This window comes from Rhinolophus hipposideros, assembly GCF_964194185.1.
Source record: "Rhinolophus hipposideros genome assembly, chromosome: 3".
In the NCBI taxonomy this organism is placed as follows: Eukaryota; Metazoa; Chordata; class Mammalia; order Chiroptera; family Rhinolophidae; genus Rhinolophus; species Rhinolophus hipposideros.
Genome location: NC_138049.1, coordinates 56,517,816 through 56,536,677, shown reverse-complemented (window position 1 = coordinate 56,536,677; position 18,862 = coordinate 56,517,816). Strand labels below are relative to the sequence as shown.

Sequence of the window (18,862 nt, the reverse complement as noted above, 5' to 3'; positions counted from 1 at the left end):
TCCTCACTTTCCTCAAAACCTCTGTCCTCAGACTCAGAGAGAGAACCTTGCCTTCTGTTTCTCAGAGCAAATGTAAGTGAGGAGGTTGTCACAGCAAATCTAGTGAGAGACAGTGAGGTGATGGAGAGAGTGAGGAGACAGATGGGCAAGAGATGGTCTGGAAAGGGGCCGAGGGCAGAAGGTTGGGAAACACAGGTGAGGAGGGTACAGAGGAGTGGGAGTAAGGAAGGAGCCTGAGAATGTGGGATGGACAAGGTCAGAGGAGGAGGAGTGTTATAGAAACAAAGCCACAGCAGAAGGGCGTGGTGAAAGGTGGCCAATACTAGAGGGACACCAAGGTTCTCCATTTTTCAGTCAGGAACTACTTGGTCATTTCAGTCAAAATAATTTCAGGAGAGTAGAAGAAGGTGGACGTGACAGTGTAGTGGCTGGAGGTGTGACCACTTCAAGGTTGAAGGAACATGAGGACATGAAAACCGTAGGTATAGGCTGAATTTGCAAGACGTTGGGATATCATCTCAGCTTCGCTCCCTGAATCTGAGAGTGCCACACAACTCTCCAATCATTGTGCTACAGGAAGAGAATGTGCTGTTTCTAGGCACACACACATTTCAGTTCCTGGGACAGCATGTTTTTCCATTATAAATTAATAAGTAGCATTTGGCTTTAGAAATTAAAAAGGAGGGTAAGGAGGAAAGAAAAAGAAGGAAGTTTGGCAGAGAGAAAAGAGAGTAGCTAGAGGAGAAAATACAGAATCAAAGGAGGGAACTTTTGTTTTTTAAGATGCATTAAGCAAATATATGGATCAGAAAAAGGAGAGAGTGAAATGGAAGATGACGGGAATAGGGGCATCTTTGGTTGGTAAATGCTGAGAGCACCTTTGGGGATAGAGTCCCAGAGAGCAGTTTCTAGGCTCTCAGCCTCACGTGGAAAGGTGCTGGCTCAGGTAGTAGATGGCCATCAGATGTGACTAGTTGGCCATCAGCTGTAACCAGTTAGTCATTAGCCACTAATATAACAGCCGTGGCTACGCTGGTAAGGGAGTTAGTTGGCAGAGAAGCGGACAGCGGATTGCGGCTCCTGCTTCCTGTGTCTCCAACCCAGCCGCCAGCGAGAATATAGTGGTATGACTCCCCTATCTATGGCTCCATTGGTGTTCCTTTTGGGCTTCACTATATCTTGCGTTCTTGTGCAGGGAGCAGGAGCTGAGTCCTGTATTACAGCACCCCCCAGGTACCAGGAATGGTGATACATCTGGGGAATACAATATTGACGCAGGCCTGAACAGGCATGAGGGAGTTGGGAGGGGTTCGGTCTTGGACAGGAGACATCCCTCAAGCTCCAAGCCTGGAGGAAGGAGACAATGCTGGGTGTGGACCTAGGTAAGCTCACCGATGAGGGGCAGGAAGCTGAGGAGGTTGCCTCTCGAGGGAGGGAAGTGAGAGGCAAAGTTGCCTGTTGAGGTTGTGCAATGTCAGGACTTGGTGGAGGGCCTGAGGGGAGTGGCCTTGGAAAAAGCCTCAGAGAGAAAACAGAGGGAACTGACATGTTAAAAGAGAAATGGTCAGAACCCATAGGAAGGTTGGAATCAAAATTGTGGCGATGCAGTTTGCAAATTTCTGTCCTGTTCTTTGGTGGTGCTCGGCAGAAACCTGGAGAAGGCAGATCCTTGGATTCACTCACGATGGAAGGTTTTTAGGCTGGGAATAGCCCAAAGGAACCCACTGGAAGGAGTTCAGCATGTTAGGATCGTTAGGTGAGGGTCGAGTGCTTAAGGTGTGCTTGAGGGAGAACCAAGCATGTTGCGAGAGTGACTACAGAGGAGGAAGTCTGTTGCCCCTGCAGGCAGCCACCATGCCATGAAGCCCCTGCCTGTAGAGCTTTGGAGCTTGATCCCTCGGCCTGTCCACCGAAAAGTTCCCAGTGAATTGAAATGTCCACTAAGAATAAAAGCTTCTGTGTTGCTCTGTTGTAGCAACCAGCTGCCCTAGCAGTTACTCTTTCTCCTCCTTTTTCACTTCTGTTCAGGCTTTACTACTCCCTCTCTGAAAGAGATTAAAACGAAACCACTACAGTATTGAACTGAGATGGAAGCCAAACAGAAATGAACCAAACAGAAATGCTTTTAAAAGAGCTAAATGGTTTGAAGAAAGTGATCAGATCACCTGCATTCTCCAAAATAATTAACAAAGCTTTCATCCCAACTGGCTTCCTTTTATTCTGGAGAGTAGAACCCTGTTTACCCTCAGTCTGCATGCAGCCCAGGGAATGAGGTTTAAAGAGGTTAAATGATTTTCCCAGATCACATAGCTAGTATTGGACAAAGTTGGAATTTGATCTGTGTCTCTGGTTTTTGAAAATCATGCTTTTCCCATGAAACCGCACAAAGCAGTTATCTGTCACTACAACAAAGATCTCAAAAACATGCTTACATTGTAAAAAGAACTTGCAAATGACAAGACTGAAAGTGATACACAGGAGAATAATTATACCTGGGGATTTGTTTAGAATCAACAGTCATTTGATTATCTTTTATTGTTTAACTGAGCATCTTTCTCAGGACCCTAGCTGCGCCACATAATGTCTTCCTTTTTGTGATTCTGTAATTCAGTTTCTAAAATTAAGAAATTTAGTGATCATATGGAGCTACTCTAAAATATGTTGGTTTAGATTTAAACATCGTTTTCTGCAAGAATTACATATTATTATATAGTAGTCTAGTGGCCTTTAAAATTGTCAGTTTAGGTAGTTAAAAACAAAAGTCCACCCCATTGACCCCAGAATTCCTGTCATGGAGAGAACAACTGTTATTTAGATAATCCATTTGTATCTGTCTAGATGAATCTAGGGAAAGAAGGGAGAATAGTGAGCTGAATTACTCTATCTAAGAATATGCTAAATATGTCATTTTCTTTATTCCCAAGAGTAGAGAAGAAAGTTAAAGCTACATCATGGAAATGGGGAATGGCTGAAAACTTGGTTCATGGAAGGAGGGAGATAAAAGATCCAAGAAGAACGCAGCAAAGCCAGGACAGTAGAGACAAGCAGAGGTGACCTTGAGAGCTTAGCTCTGTTGGGAACATGCAGAAATCTGTGGCGGCAGGATTTCAGCATTTACAGAATGAGGAATGGGAGAGGGAATTTTACTGAGATTTTAAAGGGCAGCCGACATCTGCATTGTAGTAGATTTTACCCTCATTTATCATTTCACTTATTTAAAATAGCACCTAGTGCATACTTTCCATATTTTGAGTAACAAGTTTATATCTATTCGTTGTAGGTGACATAAATACAATTTGTATTTTCAAATGCTTCAACCCTCCCTTTATAGATATTTTGTAAATTTGAGACTTTCTTTGTGGTATTTGAGTATATTAATTACCTATCCATTTATGTGGTTTCCTCAATTGTGAAAGGAATAATATGGGTACTAATTTTAATTTAATGCATAGATTATATATGCTTCTATTTCAAGATGCTAATTTAGTAGTAGAAAGAGTCTTGGTTTTAGTAGTAGAAAGAGTCTTGTTTACGTAGCATTATATACACTCCAAAAATATGGACAATCTAATGTATAAAATAGTAGTAAAAAGTTTATTTTTATGTTTATTGCATATATTCCCATGGTGTTCCTTTTATCAATGCCTAATAAGAAGTTTGGCTCTTTAAAAAAATAGCTGCTATGAACTCGCACCTAATGCCATGTCATTCTTTTGATAATTAGACTGTAAATGTGACACTTCAGTCTTTTGAGAATTGGAGCAACTTCACAAAGGAAAAACCTTGTTTCCCTGAAAATAAGACCTAGCGGGACAATCGGCTCTAATGCATCTTTTGGAACAAAAATTATTATAAGACCCGATCTTATTTTACTATAAGACCGGGTATGATATGATATGATATGATATGATATGATATATGATATGATATGATATGATATGATATAGACCGGGTCTTATTTTACTATACTGTAAGACCCAGTCTTATATAAGACTCGGTCTTATATTAATTTTTGCTCCAAAAGACGCATTAGAGCTGATTGTCTGGCTAGGCTTTATTTTCGGGGAACACGGAACTTAAACTATTAAAGAAGGAAAAAGCTTTCGATACCCTTATAAGCCACCCAGTAATTATGGTTATTAGAAAAAAAGAGTTATAACAAATCTATCCTAGACTATAGAATTCATTCATTTATTAATTCGGTATTTTATATTTAGTTATTTTTGCAATATTCCATATAGGCTCATTTGCACCTTTTATGAAAATGGTAAGACATTTCCAGACACAAACCCGTATAGTATTGTAGTAAACTTCCCTGTGTAGATTGCCTCTGCACCATGCACTGCATTTCATCTAAAACCTAGGAGACCAGTATCATCATCTCCAATTCGATTATGAGGAACCTGAGGGTGGCTGTGTGAGATGGCTCCCCCATGGAAAGAGTCATACAGGAGCCTGTTGATGCCATGCCTCTCCTGAAACTGTCCCCTTTAACTAGTATGAAGCTGGGCACTGCAGGCCTCTAAGAGCGTTGCAGAGAACTTGAGATGGTGTTCCCCAATCTTGAACTGGCCAGCAGAGTGCCAGCCTGGAGCATTTTCCCTAAGAGCACAGACCCATTCTGTTCTTTTCATCCTGCTCATCCTGGTAAGGATACTAGCGCTGCCTTAGGTACCACAGGTTTCTATTAAAGAGTTTAGTGTAGGATTCTATTTATCAACAGAGGTATTTTCTGTCCTTGAAAAAAAAATTTGCACAGCTGCTTAACCTGACCAATGTCTATTGAAAGCTGTTTCTCTAAACACACTATTTGATAGACTCTGTCAGCGTTGACCCGTGTTGCTCTTAAACACAGTGAGTTTGGGAGTTGGTGAATTCTCAGCAGTGGAGACGAGGGTGGCTTGTTTAGCAGTCACCTGTCATCCTCTCTCCGATACGCATTCATCCATTTGTCACAACATTTTGTGGGGATTTGAACAGGGAAGCTTAAGAAAAATGCTTTACTCTTGTCTTGATGATAGAAAGCAGTGCTTACTGCTGGTAGCGTGTTGGTAACTTTTCATTCCTTCTGGCAGTTTTTAAAGACTTATTTGACTTTGGGGGAACCTGCAGTATATCTTTAAGTCACAGTGCAAAAGTATAAGACAGGGTTGTTCATTTTTAATTTTGGCTGAAAAGTCTTAACTTAGACTGGCACTTCAAAGTTAGGGAAAACTTGGCTTTAAAAGTGGATGCTGATACGAGATGGCATATTTAATGCTAGATGTATCTATAGAACACTGTTAAGATGCAGATTATCCCCCCCCTGGGGTGGGGGAGGGAGATCAAAACTGCCAATCTATGAAATATACTCAATGGCATGGAATCTCTCTGCAAGTGCTTTGATTACAGGGGACACTATGGCAGCATGTGGCATCATAACCCAGAGCAGACAAATCAGCTTGATGACTTTCAAAGTCAGGAATACTGCTGCAGGCAAGGGTACTCCAGTCTAGGAGAAATGAAAACATATAGAGACTGTTATTAATTCTGTATCTATTTTTGTATAGTCAAATCTGTATGCAAATCCTTAGCATCTCAATTCAGCAAATTAATCTAAAAGCGAAGAGTGTTATGTGAAGGGGATGTAATGGTAAAGCTCTGCAATGAGTAACACGGTAAAGAAATGTGGACTGCGAACTTGGATGCTTTTTTACAAAATTTATTTTTTTGTACCGGGAAGAAATGGTTTTTATTTATATGCTCATTTGTAAAGCATTTCAAAGAGGAAAAGCAATAGAACCAATTTCAAAGGTTTTCCCTTGCAGTCCTGAGGTGGCAAAAGTTACAGCACTAGGTGTTTTCTTTTTGTTTGTTTTTTTTTAGGCACCTCCTGTGGTTTAACATTTTGGAAGTAATCAACCAAATAACTAACTAGAATTTTTATTTTTACTCCCAACTACTAACCCAGTATCTTATTTCTGAACATTGTCATGTGAGTGAAAATTTGTATGTAAGGGTAAGGAATCTAATTACTGAGTGCAGATTAAGAAAAAAAAAACTGTATTATAAATACATCTGATGCATCTGTGGAGGACGGTGAATAATAATTTTGAAGAGCATAAAGATAAATTGTGTGCCCTGCTTGGGAGAGAGGATGCAATAGCTACATTCTAATCCATTGGTTGTGCATTTAATCTATAATGGGCAGAGTCTGATACATATAGTAGTGTAAATATTTTCAAATAGTGTCATAAACAGATAGTTTACTGCAGTAGATATTAATTCTGTCCCATATTTCTAAAACAAGTAGATAAACCATCAATGCTTTGAAATAGTGGGTGGGAGCTTTACCCTCTGTTCCCTCTCATTTGGAGAAATGATTATAGGTGAGCTGGACATAAATCTGGCAGTTATGGCCCAGATCAAAACTTGGCAATCATTTTAACACTGAAGATGTGTGTGGTCTCAATAGATTTGATTATTCTTGTGTAGTTATGCTGAGAAAGAATTATTGGACATTCAATTTTTAATCAGATAAGAAAAGGAAGTTTGGGAGGAAAAAGCAACTATACCTCTATATTTATTTTGACATACATTTTGACTCTATGTAGGCATTTCAGCTTCAGCTTTCTTAAGTGTGTTTTCTTTTCCGTTGATTTCATTTTTTAAATGAGACTTTCAATGAGTGAGAAGACTTTCTTTGAGGGCAGGAAGATCATTTCTCTCTGTTCTTTGACTTTTCTCAACAGATAAAGCTTTCATTGAATTTTAAAAGTGGTTGTGTGTGTGTGTGTTTGTGTGTGTGTGTGTGTGAGAGAGAGAGAGAGAGAGAGAGAGAGAGAGAGAGAGAGAGAGATCTTCCAGTTAATAATATCCATGGTCAATTACATGAACAATATAATCTTCTTACTGGAGTTTATCCATTAGTACTGATTGATTATTCCAGCTCAGATGAGGAGTATCCTCTGGATTCTGGTTGACTTGACTCCTGGCCATGGAGTTGATGGTGGTGACCTATTCAAGGTATTTGAACTATCAAAGCAAAAATTATAATGGACAAAGTAGAACAGACAAGGAAAACTTTATTCAAGACTGTGGCACTACTGGAGAGACCAGAATGCAGTCTGAAATCAACACCTCTGAAAAACAAGAGGCAGGAGGATATTTAAGCCCTGGGGTGAGCTAGTGGGAAAGTACTGAAGGACTTTTGGAGAGAGGTTGATCAATGTGATACATTGAATACATTCAGGTATCCCTGAGTTTGTAAATCTTTTCCTCTGTGATTAGGGCAGTTGTGTTTGCTGAGTGGCACTGTGGGGACAGAGTCCCAGAGAGCAGTTTCCAGGCTCTCAGCCTCACGTGGAAAGGTGCTGGCTTGGTTATTAGATGGCCATCATCTGTAATCAGATGGCCATCTGCTGTGGCTGGGTGGCCATCAGCTGTTACCCGTTAGTCAATAGCCACTAATGTAACTGCCGTGGCTACACTAGGAGGTTGGTTAGCAGAAAAGCGGAGGGCAGATTGCGCATCGTGTGGCTCCTGCTTCCTGTGTCTCCAACCCAGCTGCAGGTGAGAATGGAGTGGAATCACTCCCCTGTCCATGGCTCCGTGGGTGTTCCTTTTTGGCCTCACCATGTCCTGCATTCTTGTGTGCAGAGCGGGAGCCGAGACCTCGCATAATAGGCACCCATCAAAGGTAGGCTCCTACCTGGCACAGAAAATGGGGACATGGAGGCGTTATCTTCCTTGAGGATTACATTTCAATGGGATAGCTCCCAAGACTTTGAGGAAGATATTCCTGGTTTGTAAACCTTGCAAAAAGCTTCATAAATGATTTACATCTCAAAGAGGCAAGAAAGAATTTACAATTAAAAGTTTTCTAAAGTGAAGGCCATCAGAAATGGGAGGTCCAGGGCCTAGAGATTAGAAGCAGACTGTCTAAAGTTTAGTTAAGCCAAGGGGGATGTTACGATTGTCTTGGCCAGGATGATAACAGTACTCTTTTTATACCTCAAAACATTTCAACAGGAAACACTTTAGACTGGTTTAATTTCAGAGCTTTATTTAAAAATTAGCTGCTTCTTTATGATACTTATTAAAATAAGAATGTTATTCATTTTCCACCAGTATCTGGTAGTATGTATAAGGCAATATTTCTAAAGCTAGAATTTGGGGGATTCTCCTATTTCTGTCATTACCTGACGTTTGGTATCTCCTAGCATTATTTTCTCACTGTGCTGTTTTATGTGTTGTTTTTTAGTTCTTTCCATTTAATGGTAAAAATTAAAGTAGAATCAAGAATTTCTGGGTTTTACAGGGCTCATTGTATACCACAACCATGAAAAGAAGTATGAGGACAAATAGGGAAATTTAGCTAAAAGCATGATAATTTTTAAGTGGTTCTTGATTAAGCAGAAGGTCTCAAGTCTTTTGGATCTAAGCAGTTGTCAAATGGGCTTCAAAAACATTGAGGACAACAGCAGCCGCTCTGCAGTGCCCTAGAGCTGTGCCATCCAGTATGCTAGCCACTGGCCACGTGGCTTATGGCGCACTTGCAATGTGGCTGGTCTGAATTGAGATGTGCTGTCAAATGCACACTGGATTTTGAAGACAGTGTGGGGGGAAAAAAAAGAAAGGAAAATATCTCAATTTTTTACAACAATTTCACATTGAAATGATATATTTTGGCTATTCTGAGTGATGATATTCACTGATACTTTTTATTTTTTAATGTGGCCACTGGAAAATTTGAAATTGCATCTGTAACTTGCATTTGTGACTCTTGTGATAGTCTATTGAACAGCATTAACTCTAGATCTCTTTTGAGAAGTGACATTTTTTCTAAATATGGTTCTTCCAAAGAGATATGAAGATATCACTGCGTTAGTGTAGAGATTAGAGCTGTAAAATTGCCAATTTAGCTAAAGACAAGAATTTTCCATGTAACTGATCCTGGCAGAAATTGCATAGAGATTTGTCTGTGTGCTGTGTTCACTCCCACTCCCCGCCCCCCCGTACTTTCCCCCTCATTCTGGTCATGCATAGCAGTTGCCAGAATTGGGGACCTCTTGGTAATCTCAGCATACTTGTTGCTTGCTCTCAACTGGATTGCTGCTGAAATGGTTCTTGAAAATGAAACTGCTTCAACAATAAGCTTTTTAATTATGTCATGGGTTCACCACAAGGGTATACAAACAGATCCTCAGCAGTAGGTAATTTTCCTTTAATTGTATCTCATTCTTATGTTGAAATATCCTATTTCTTATTCATGAAAGCTCTAACACATGTTAATCCATTACAGGTGGAGTAACTAACACAGCACAATATCAGAACAGACTAATGGTATATGAACCTAACCAGGTAAGAATCATATAAGAAAAGCTCATTACCTTAATTAAAGTGAATTTTCAAAGATTTCCACAGTAATTAGTAGTCGGAATGACAACTCTACACACACACATGCATCTTAAACTTATACAGAGAAATGGAAGCATCTGGGTAAACTGCTTTTGGGTTGCTTTTTTTTTTTTTTCTCATAAAATTTCAGCTCCTTTAGTTTTATACTATACAAAATGCTTAACTTGTTTAGAGTTGTGCACAATATAAGAAAAAAGGGAAGGATATGATGAGTTAAATGCCCTCTATTTCCATTATCTCAAGTGTCTGTTCACATTCAGAGGCATGCAAAAGAAGGATTTTGATTTATTCGTTTATTTTTGAAATTTTGGGGGTGACACTGGTTAATAAAATTATATAGGTTTCAAGTATACAATTGTATAACATCATCTGTATATTGCATTGTATGCTTACCACCCAGAGTCAGTTCTCCTGTCTCCATATATTTGATCCCCTTTACCCTCTTCTACTTCCCCCCACTTCCCTCTGGTAACCACTAACCTGTCATCTGTGTCTATGAATTTTAGTTTGTCTTGTTCATTTGTTGCTTTTAGTTGTATATCCCACATGAGTGAAATCGTATGGTTCTCGACTTTTTCTGACTTATTTTGTTTAGCATGATGTTCTCAAGATCCATGTTGCAAATGACACACCTGTTAGAATGGCTATCATCAACAAGACAAAGAATAGCAAGTGTTGGAGAGGCTGTGGAGGAAAAGGAACCCTCAGACACTGCTGGTGGAAATATAAATTGGTATAGCCACTATGGAAAACAGTATGAAGTTTCCTCAAAAAAGATAAGAATAGAATTACCGTATGACCCAGCAATCCCTCTCCTGGGTATATACCCAAAAAAATCTGAAAACATTTATTCGTAAAGATATGTTTACCCCTATGTTCATTGCAGCATTATTCACAATAGCCAAGACATGGAAGCAGCCTACACGTCCTTCACTGAATGACTGGATAATGAGGACGTGGTACATATGTACATGGAATATCACTCAGCCAAAGGAAGGACTTTGATGATCCTGTTGTTTTGTCCTTTTAGAAGGCCTGTCACTCTGTGAGGGGAACCTCCTTATGATGTCATTATTCTGAAATAAAATAACTTTTATTTAACTCAGTGTAGCCAAAATTCCTAGAACAGTGTCTAGGACAAGTACAAAGTGGAAGTATCTGAAGAATTTGAATGATTTTCACCTAACTGCTGACACCTTCCCTGGAAGCATTTTGATGGTGCTCGTCCCTCCTGTCCATTTTCACACACACTTAATACCCTCTTTTCCCCCAAAGAAGAACTATTTTTATCCTCTTTCCTTCTACCAAGATATCTGTAACCATGGCAAACATTTGCAGACATTTGCTATTTCCATTATTTTGCTAATATAAATATTTTTCATGATTATGACAATATTCCAAATGATTGATGTGGGATTTGATATTCATCAGTTGAAGATAATGGAACATGAAACAACAGGTTGGCTTTGGCTGTCCAGTTTGGGGTTAGCCACAACATGGATGTGCAGAGTGACCTCAGTCTATTTGGTATCTTTTTATTTTAACAGCTACTTGATTCTGAATTTAACGAAGGCATTTCTGTCTTTGCAAGCGTGTTTCCTGATGTCATTAGAAGCTGTAGGTCTCAGAGACCACATGTCCATGGGCCAGATGTCTCAGGAGGGATCATTAATTGCAGTTGCTTGAGTTTGGTGCACACGTGGTTAAAAGAGAAAGACGGTGTTAACATTTCTCAAATGAGTTCTGTTTCATGTTTGTACACACATGCTCTTTTTTTAAAATTCTGCTGGCATATTGTTTACGGTGGGTACTGGGAAACATCACATCTGCTTGCATCTTGCTCAGAATCTCAATAACTCTATCATTCAGTCCTGGTGCTTATTTCTCTACTAGGCCTTTGTGGAGAGCCGATAATGCCTGCCATCTGCCACAGAGCACATCGCTACCTGCCAACAGGCAGGCTGGGGTGACCTCTGCTTCCCCACCACTGATTAGTATTCACATGCTAGCTTATTAGGAATGACCCCACCAGGCCTCTCTGTTTCTTTGCCTTTGCAGCGGTTGGCGGCTCACCTGGCAGGCACGGCGGTGAAGGAAGCTAAAGATATAATCAGGGGATGCAGGCAGGCTTTGCAAACCAGATGGCGTCCATAGTTCGATGGCAGGGGACTAGACTGCTAATGCAAACGTTGATTCCTAATACTGAAATGGGTTGCCTCATAGAAAGCACCTAAGGAAAGCATCATCAGAGTTTTGAGTTAAAATTCACTCGTGTAATATATTAAAGCTATTTCTCAGCAAAATACCCGAAAGGTTTGACTATTTTATTAAAAAACACATGTAATTGGAAGGAGATTCTTATTCTGACATGTTTAAAAAGAAGCAGATAAATGCAAGTCTTTCAAATTGTGCAAATTACTTTCACTATTTTTCTTTCTTTCTTTTTCTTTTTCTTTTTTGAATGTATCTTTAAAAGAGAAATTAGAAATGAGCTAGTGAATATGCCTTTAGTGAATGGACCAATATTTATACAAAACATTTTTTTCTTCCTGTGCAGCCTTGTGAACTGGTGAAATTCTATGTATTCAAAACATCATATGATTTTTCTGGTTGAAATCCAAATTTTTCTTGGCGAGAAGGAGTCTGGGTTATTCCTGTATATGTTGTGTTTATATAGAAAGGAAATGGTTAGGTTTACTTTCCTGTCCATTACTTAGTTAAGATTTAAAATTAAAGTCATATTTTATTTTCATCTAATTTTACATTACATTTTAAATAGGAGACTTATTGTAAGAGGAGTCGAGGATGCCTTTTTTGAGAGTAACCTAGAACCAAATATTGGAGGTTTCACCATTCCCTAAAGTTATATAAAATGTGGCCTTCTACCAAAACAAATATGTGCCTAGAAATAACTGTTACCAATTTGGCAGAAAACGTGATTGTAAATATGTTAAAGAAGGCTGATGGAAAGGCAGTGAGGGAGTTGTTGCTGAAGCAATCTTAGCTCTTCCATTGGTCTCAAGAGGTTAATTTTTGGAAAGAACCACAAAGCCACCTTCACCCTAGCTTATGTAGGGGCCTTGGGTATCCGGTAATTATCATGATACTTTTTTTAAAGTGTACATTTGTTGGGCATTTATTATGTGCCAGACATTGTTTAAAATGCTTTATGTGTATTAGCTCATTTAATCTTTACAACAGGCTTGTCAGGTGGGTATTATTATCCCCATCTTACAGATGAGGAAACAGGCACAGAGAGGTTAAGCGAATTGCTCAAAGTCACACACAGGTTATAAATTCAGGCATTCTGGATCCAGAGCCTATTTCTTAATCATTAGAGCACTGTATATAGTCCACGTAGCTGTGCACTTTCATTCTTAAGTAATTTGCATGAGGAAGGTCTCTCAATTGGATGAGATAAATATCCTGCATATTTCTATATTCTCATATGCTCTCCTTACAAATGCAAAATGCCCTATACAGTAAACCTCAAACAAGAGGAAATGCCTTATGTAAGCTGAAAAATAGAGTTGGCATATGTGGATTCTTCTGCACTTGTTCTCAGGCAAGAAGCCCACACCTTTCAACGGATATAAACATCGAAATAGAATGGGACTGACAGACATTGGGGTCCCCACTACTAGTGAGGCACAGCGGTTGTCTGCCATGGAGGTCTCTTTCTTAACAGAATTCACCTGAATTTCTTCTTTCAGAATAAGTGGATAAGCCGTAGCCCAATGTTGCAGAGGAGGGTCTACCATTCCATGGCTGCCGTGCGAAGGAAGCTTTATGTCCTTGGAGGCAATGACCTGGACTACAACAACGACCGGGTCCTCGTGCGGCATATAGATTCTTACCACATAGACACTGACCAGTGGACACGTTGTAACTTCAACCTGCTGACCGGCAAGTACCTTTGATTAAGTACATCAGCAAAAGCAGAGATGCAAGAAGTTGCCTAACTTGTTTTCTGAGGCCTCGTCAGTGCCTGTCTAAATATGAAGTGCGTGGTGATCAAACATTTATTTTGCTTTTATTAACTAGAAAGGTACACATTCTTTACCTCACAAAATTTGACTTGGTCAGGTGGGTGAGCATCTGCTTTCTCAGGGGGGCCTGTGTGACCTCTGTGCGTGTTCCCAAGTGGCAGGTCAAGTCGAATACTGTCAATAGATCCATAGAGGAATTTTGAGACAAGTGCACAATGCCCTGTAAAATGGAGGAACCAGGTGCTGAAAGAGTTAATGACTCTTTATGGAAGCAATCTATTTTTCACTTCGCACTGCTTTTAGTGCTCTTATTTCCTGTGAGTGCAGGAGAATGGTTTTCATTATTTGTCACTGTCAAATATTGTTTCAGACTGTATTCTCCTACAGGCTAAACGTTTAGAGCAGTGCTGTGCATAGGGGTTTGGCGGGATTTCTGGCCACACATACCCATCCCAGCATTACCACAGGGCAACACTGGATGTGGACCATCCTCATTCCAAAAGGGGATGAAAGCGAAGCGAGGAACAGCTTACCCCTGACGTTCCTTTATGGAGCTGAAAACTGTTTCTCCCTTGTTGGCTTGCGTCATTAACATCCACATGTAATCAGATCCCTTCCAGACTGCTCTCCTAATGGGAAAATCACAGGCTCAAAATGGTGGGCTGGACCAGTGCCTGAAGACAGTTTAATATGCAGAGTGGGCACTCAGTCACTCACAGCTGTTGCTTGGGAGGCACCGTTGAGAGCACAACCAATGGGAGAGGTTCAAGTGCTTTGTATTCAGCTGCTGTTTTTAGGAAAAGGATTGTGGAGGGCCACCTCCAAGTACTTGACTCTCTCTAGGTTGCTGTAGTGGCATCTTAGCTCCTCGGTCCCTGGATTTCTGCTTCTGTCTGCTAGAGGATCTGGCTTATTTATTACACGAGTCAATCCTGTGTCAGCCCATCAATAAAAAGAGACTATCTCACTCTTTGGTGCCCTCCAGGGAAGAATATGTAGTAGTGAGTTATTCTATCTTCCTTTTTTTAAATGGGGGAGGAACCTTTCATCATTTCGGCGTGTCAGTGTCAAGGGACTATCCAGGCTAGTCCCAGCTCAGGAACTTTAATCTAGTCTTAAAACTGTTGTATGTAAAGGAAGGGAGGGTAGTGACTTTATCAATCTTTTCTGTCATTTGTCTTCATTTGGAGCACACGAGGGCCATGGCTCTGTTTTACTGGCTTCTTGGAGTTGCAGCTGTTACTTTACAAATACAAGCACTTGTCTTAAAAGCATTTGTCGTACAAGAGGTGTATTGCATTTCTAAAATTTACCTTATTTCCACCACTATGCATTTATGGCATATGACGGTATAAAGTTCTTAGTTCTATATGGCTTATTTTTGCTGTATTTAATACTGTATTTACTAAGTTCGTTGGCCAGTAAGTGTTATGCCTGGTTCTGACCCGACACAGATTCTTTCTCTGAGACATAGTGGTCAATTTTTCCCTCTTAGGACTGGGAGGCATTGATGCGTTGCTGCAAAAATCCTGTGGCATGTACAGGTGTGCCACCGTGGAAACTGTATCCCTTAGTGGCAATGGGGTTAATTAAGACATGCAAGGAAATGGATTTGTGTTTTTTCTTTTTATTCAATTCTCTTTACTTTAGGCCAAAATGAATCTGGAGTTGCTGTCCATAATGAGAGAATATATTTAGTTGGTGGATATTCGATTTGGACAAATGAGCCTCTGGCTTGTATCCAGGTGAGTGGTTCAAGTTCCCTTTGAAGTTTATTCATGTGGTTCAGTAACGTTACTTTTGGCAATGCTGCTACTGAAGGCAGAGATATTTATATGTAGAAAGAGGCTTGAGCTCCCTTTGTGTAGCTAGTTCAGCCACTACTGTCCTGCATCCCCAAAAATGATACCAATAAATAGAGTCCTAGTAATGATGGAGATGAGCTTTGAAAATATATGTAACATGTATTGGAAATGGGGAAAGTGGAGTACCTTTCCCTATCTCATAAACCAAAAAAATCTAGAAATCTTTAGCAACTAAGTACTTTCATACTGCCAAACCTTTACAGATGTCTCCTTTCTACTCCAGTTCCGTATTTTCTATATCGTAAATGGTTCATTTCCATAAATTCCACCTACAAAGGTATTCTTCCTTTCCCAGGGAAGTGAGCAGTAGGGTAGGTTATGATTGGTCTGATGGGGACAGCCTCTGCCCCAGAAAATTGCCCTGGCACATCAGTGCATGTGAGCAGCTCGGGCGGGACAAGTTGCAAGCTGGTCTGTTCAGAACAGCGTTAGCTTTTGTTAGTATACATATTCAAGGTCTTATTATTTATTTTTAAATAATTGTTATCATAGTTGTTTATCATACATGTTCTCAGATAGCATATTGACAGGGATTAGCCCTCACCTTTCTCCTGATTTCTATAAAAATACATTCTTATAACTATTCATATTATCTAATCTCATCTTTGTGGGAAGATGTTTAGCAACTGTTTCAATATCTTTAATAGTTGAACTATTCAAACTTTTAGTTTCTTCAGTCACATCTCATAAAGTATACATGTATATTTTTAAGAAACTTCCTCATGTTGTCTGTTTTCAAAATTGTTAGCATATAATTGTACTATCCTTAGTTATATTCCCCTTTACATTCATAATACTGTTTTTCTCTCTTTCTCTCTTGATTTGTCTTGCCAGAAGTTTGGGGAATTCTGGGTTGAACAGTTAATGAAAAATCTTTTTTTTTTTCTTTTCAGTTTTGCTGAGATGTAATTGACATTTAATGTCGTATTAGTTTAAGGTGTACATTATTTTAAAAATGTATATATTGCTAACTGATCATCACGATGTTTAGTTAATATCCATCATCTCATAGTTATAAGTTGCTTTTTTTTTGTAGTGAGAACTTTTAAAATTTACTCTTAGCAACTTTCAAATATATAATACTGTTGTTCACTATCGTCACCATGCTGTGCTTTACATGCCTATAGACTTCTTTACTTTATAATTGCAAGTTGTTATCTATTGACCACCTTGACCCCTTTCCCTCTTCTCCCACCCGCCAACTCTGGCAGTCACCAGTCAGTTCTGTTTCTCTGAGTTCAATTTGTTTAGATTCCACACATATGTGAGATAGTACAGTATTTGTCCTTCTCTGGTCAACTTATTTCACTTAGCATAATGCCCTCAAGGTCCATGCACGGTGCTGCAAATGGCAGGATTTCCCTCTTTTTTATGGCTGAATAATATTTCATTGTATATATGTATGTACCACGTTTTCTTTATGCATTCATCCATCAATGGACACTTATGTAGTTTCCATGACCTGTTATAAATAATGCTGCAATAGACACGGGGTGCTGGTATCTCTTTGATAGTTATTTTGTTTTCTTTACATATATCGCTAGTGTGGAATTGCTGGATCATATGGTAGTATTAATTTTTTTGAGGAAGCTTCATACTGTTTTCTATAGTGGTTGCATTGATTTACATTCCCACTAAGAGTTTACAAGTGTTCCCTTTTCTCCACCTCCTTGCCAATACTTATCTTTTTGATGACAGCCATTCTAACAGGTGGGAGGTACTATTTCCTTGTGGTTTTGGTTTGCATTACCTTGATTACTGATGCTGATACTGAGCACCTTTTCAGGTACCTATTGGCCATCTGTATGTCTTCTTCGGAAAAATATCTATTCAGATCCTCTGTCCATTTTTCAAATTTGTTTTATTGAATTTTATGAGTTCTTTATATATTTTGGATATTAACCCCTTACCACATATATGATTTGCAAATATTATCCCCCATTCTGTAGGTTATCCTTTCATTTATGATCTTTTAATTCCTTGAGAGAGACAAGCTAGTTTTACAGTTTCAGAAAAGGGGGACCTTGCATATAAATTTACGGAGGTGACAGAGGGTAGATAGGCTAAGGCTTTGTGAAGGACTTCACACTTGTTGGTTGTAAAAAACCTTGAAAGGTGGACAGGGTACATGGATTGTTTGGGGTTTTATGCCGTTGAGTTCTATGAATTCCTTATGTATTTTGGATATTAACCCCTTATTAGATATATGATTTGGAAGTAGTTTCTCCCATTTGGTAGGATGCCTTTTCATTTGTTTGATGCTTTCCTTTGCTGTGCAGCTTTTTAGTTTGATATGGTCCCCCTTGTTTATTTTTATTTTTGTTTGTTGCCTTTGCTTTTGGTGTTAAATGCAAAATCATTGCTGAGACCAATGTCAAGGAGTTTACCAGTTTTCTTCTAGGAGTTTTATGGTTTCAGTTTTATGGTTTTATACATTCAACTCTTTAATCCATTTTGAGTTGGCTTTTGTGTATTGTGTAAGATAGGGGTCTTTTCCTTCTTTTGCATGTGGCTGTCCAGTCTGCCCAACACCTTTTACTGAAGAGACTATCCTTTCCCGCATTGTATGTTCTTGGCTCCTTTGTCATAAATTAATTGAGTATATATGCTTGGGTTTATCTCTGGGCTTTCTATTCTGTTCTATTGATTTACATGTCTGTTTTTCCGCCAATACCATATTGTTTTTTTTGTTTGTTTGTTTTTGTTTTGTTTTGTTTTGACTATAGGTTTGTAATATAGTTTGAAATCAGAAAGTGATACCTCTAGCTTTGTTTTCCTTTCTCAAGATTGCATGGGCTATTTGGGTCTTTCGAGGTTCTATGTGAATTTTAGAATGTTTTTTTCTTTTTTTGTGAGAAATGCTATTGGACTATTGATAGGATTGCATGGCTTTCAGGAGTACGGGCATTTTAAAAATAATTATTTCAGCCCATGAGCACAGAATATTTTTCCATTTATTTATGTCTTCTTCATTTTCTTTCATCAGTGTCTTAATGTTTTCGGTATGCCATTTGTCACCTCCTTGGTTAAATTCCTAGGTATTTTATTCTTTTTAATGCAATTAGAAATGGGATTGTTTTCTTAATTCCTCTTTCTGATAGTTTGGTATTACTGTATAGAAATGCGACAGATTTTTGTATATTGATTTTGTATCCTGCAACTTGATTTATTAATTATAATAGTTTTTTGGTGATCTTATGGTTTTCTTATATAATATCATGTCATCTGCAAATGAATAGTTTTATTTCTTCCTTTCCAATCTGGATGCCTTTTATTTCTATTTCTTGCCTAATTGCTCTGGCTAGGACTTCTAGCACTGTCTTGCATAAAAGTGACAGAGTGGTTGTACTTGTCTTGCTCCTAATCTTAGAGGAAACGCTTTTAGCTTTTGACCATTCAGCATGATGTTAGCTGTGGGTTTCTCACATGTGGCTTTTATTTTGTTGAAATATGTTCCCTGTATACCCATGTTGTTAAGTTTTTATTGTAAAAGGATGTTGAATTTGTCAAATGCTTTTTTGCATCAGTTGATACGATTTTTATTCTTCATTTTGGTAATGTGGCCTATCACATTGGTTGATTTACATATGTTGAACCATCCTTGCATCC

At 39.0% G+C, this 18,862-nt stretch overlaps 1 protein-coding gene across 5 annotated transcripts in view; it reads left to right on the top strand.

Moving 5' to 3' along the window:
- KLHL32 (kelch like family member 32) overlaps positions 1-18,862 on the top strand; it is a 191,974-nt gene that overhangs the window by 163,783 nt on the left and 9,329 nt on the right. For all 5 annotated transcript variants that reach the window (XM_081044937.1, XM_081044940.1, XM_081044939.1 and 2 more), the window contains 3 exons: positions 9,284-9,342; positions 13,113-13,305; positions 15,039-15,133. In XM_081044937.1, the coding sequence (XP_080901063.1) occupies positions 9,284-9,342; positions 13,113-13,305; positions 15,039-15,133 (347 nt within the window). The remainder of the gene's footprint in view (positions 1-9,283; positions 9,343-13,112; positions 13,306-15,038; positions 15,134-18,862) is intronic.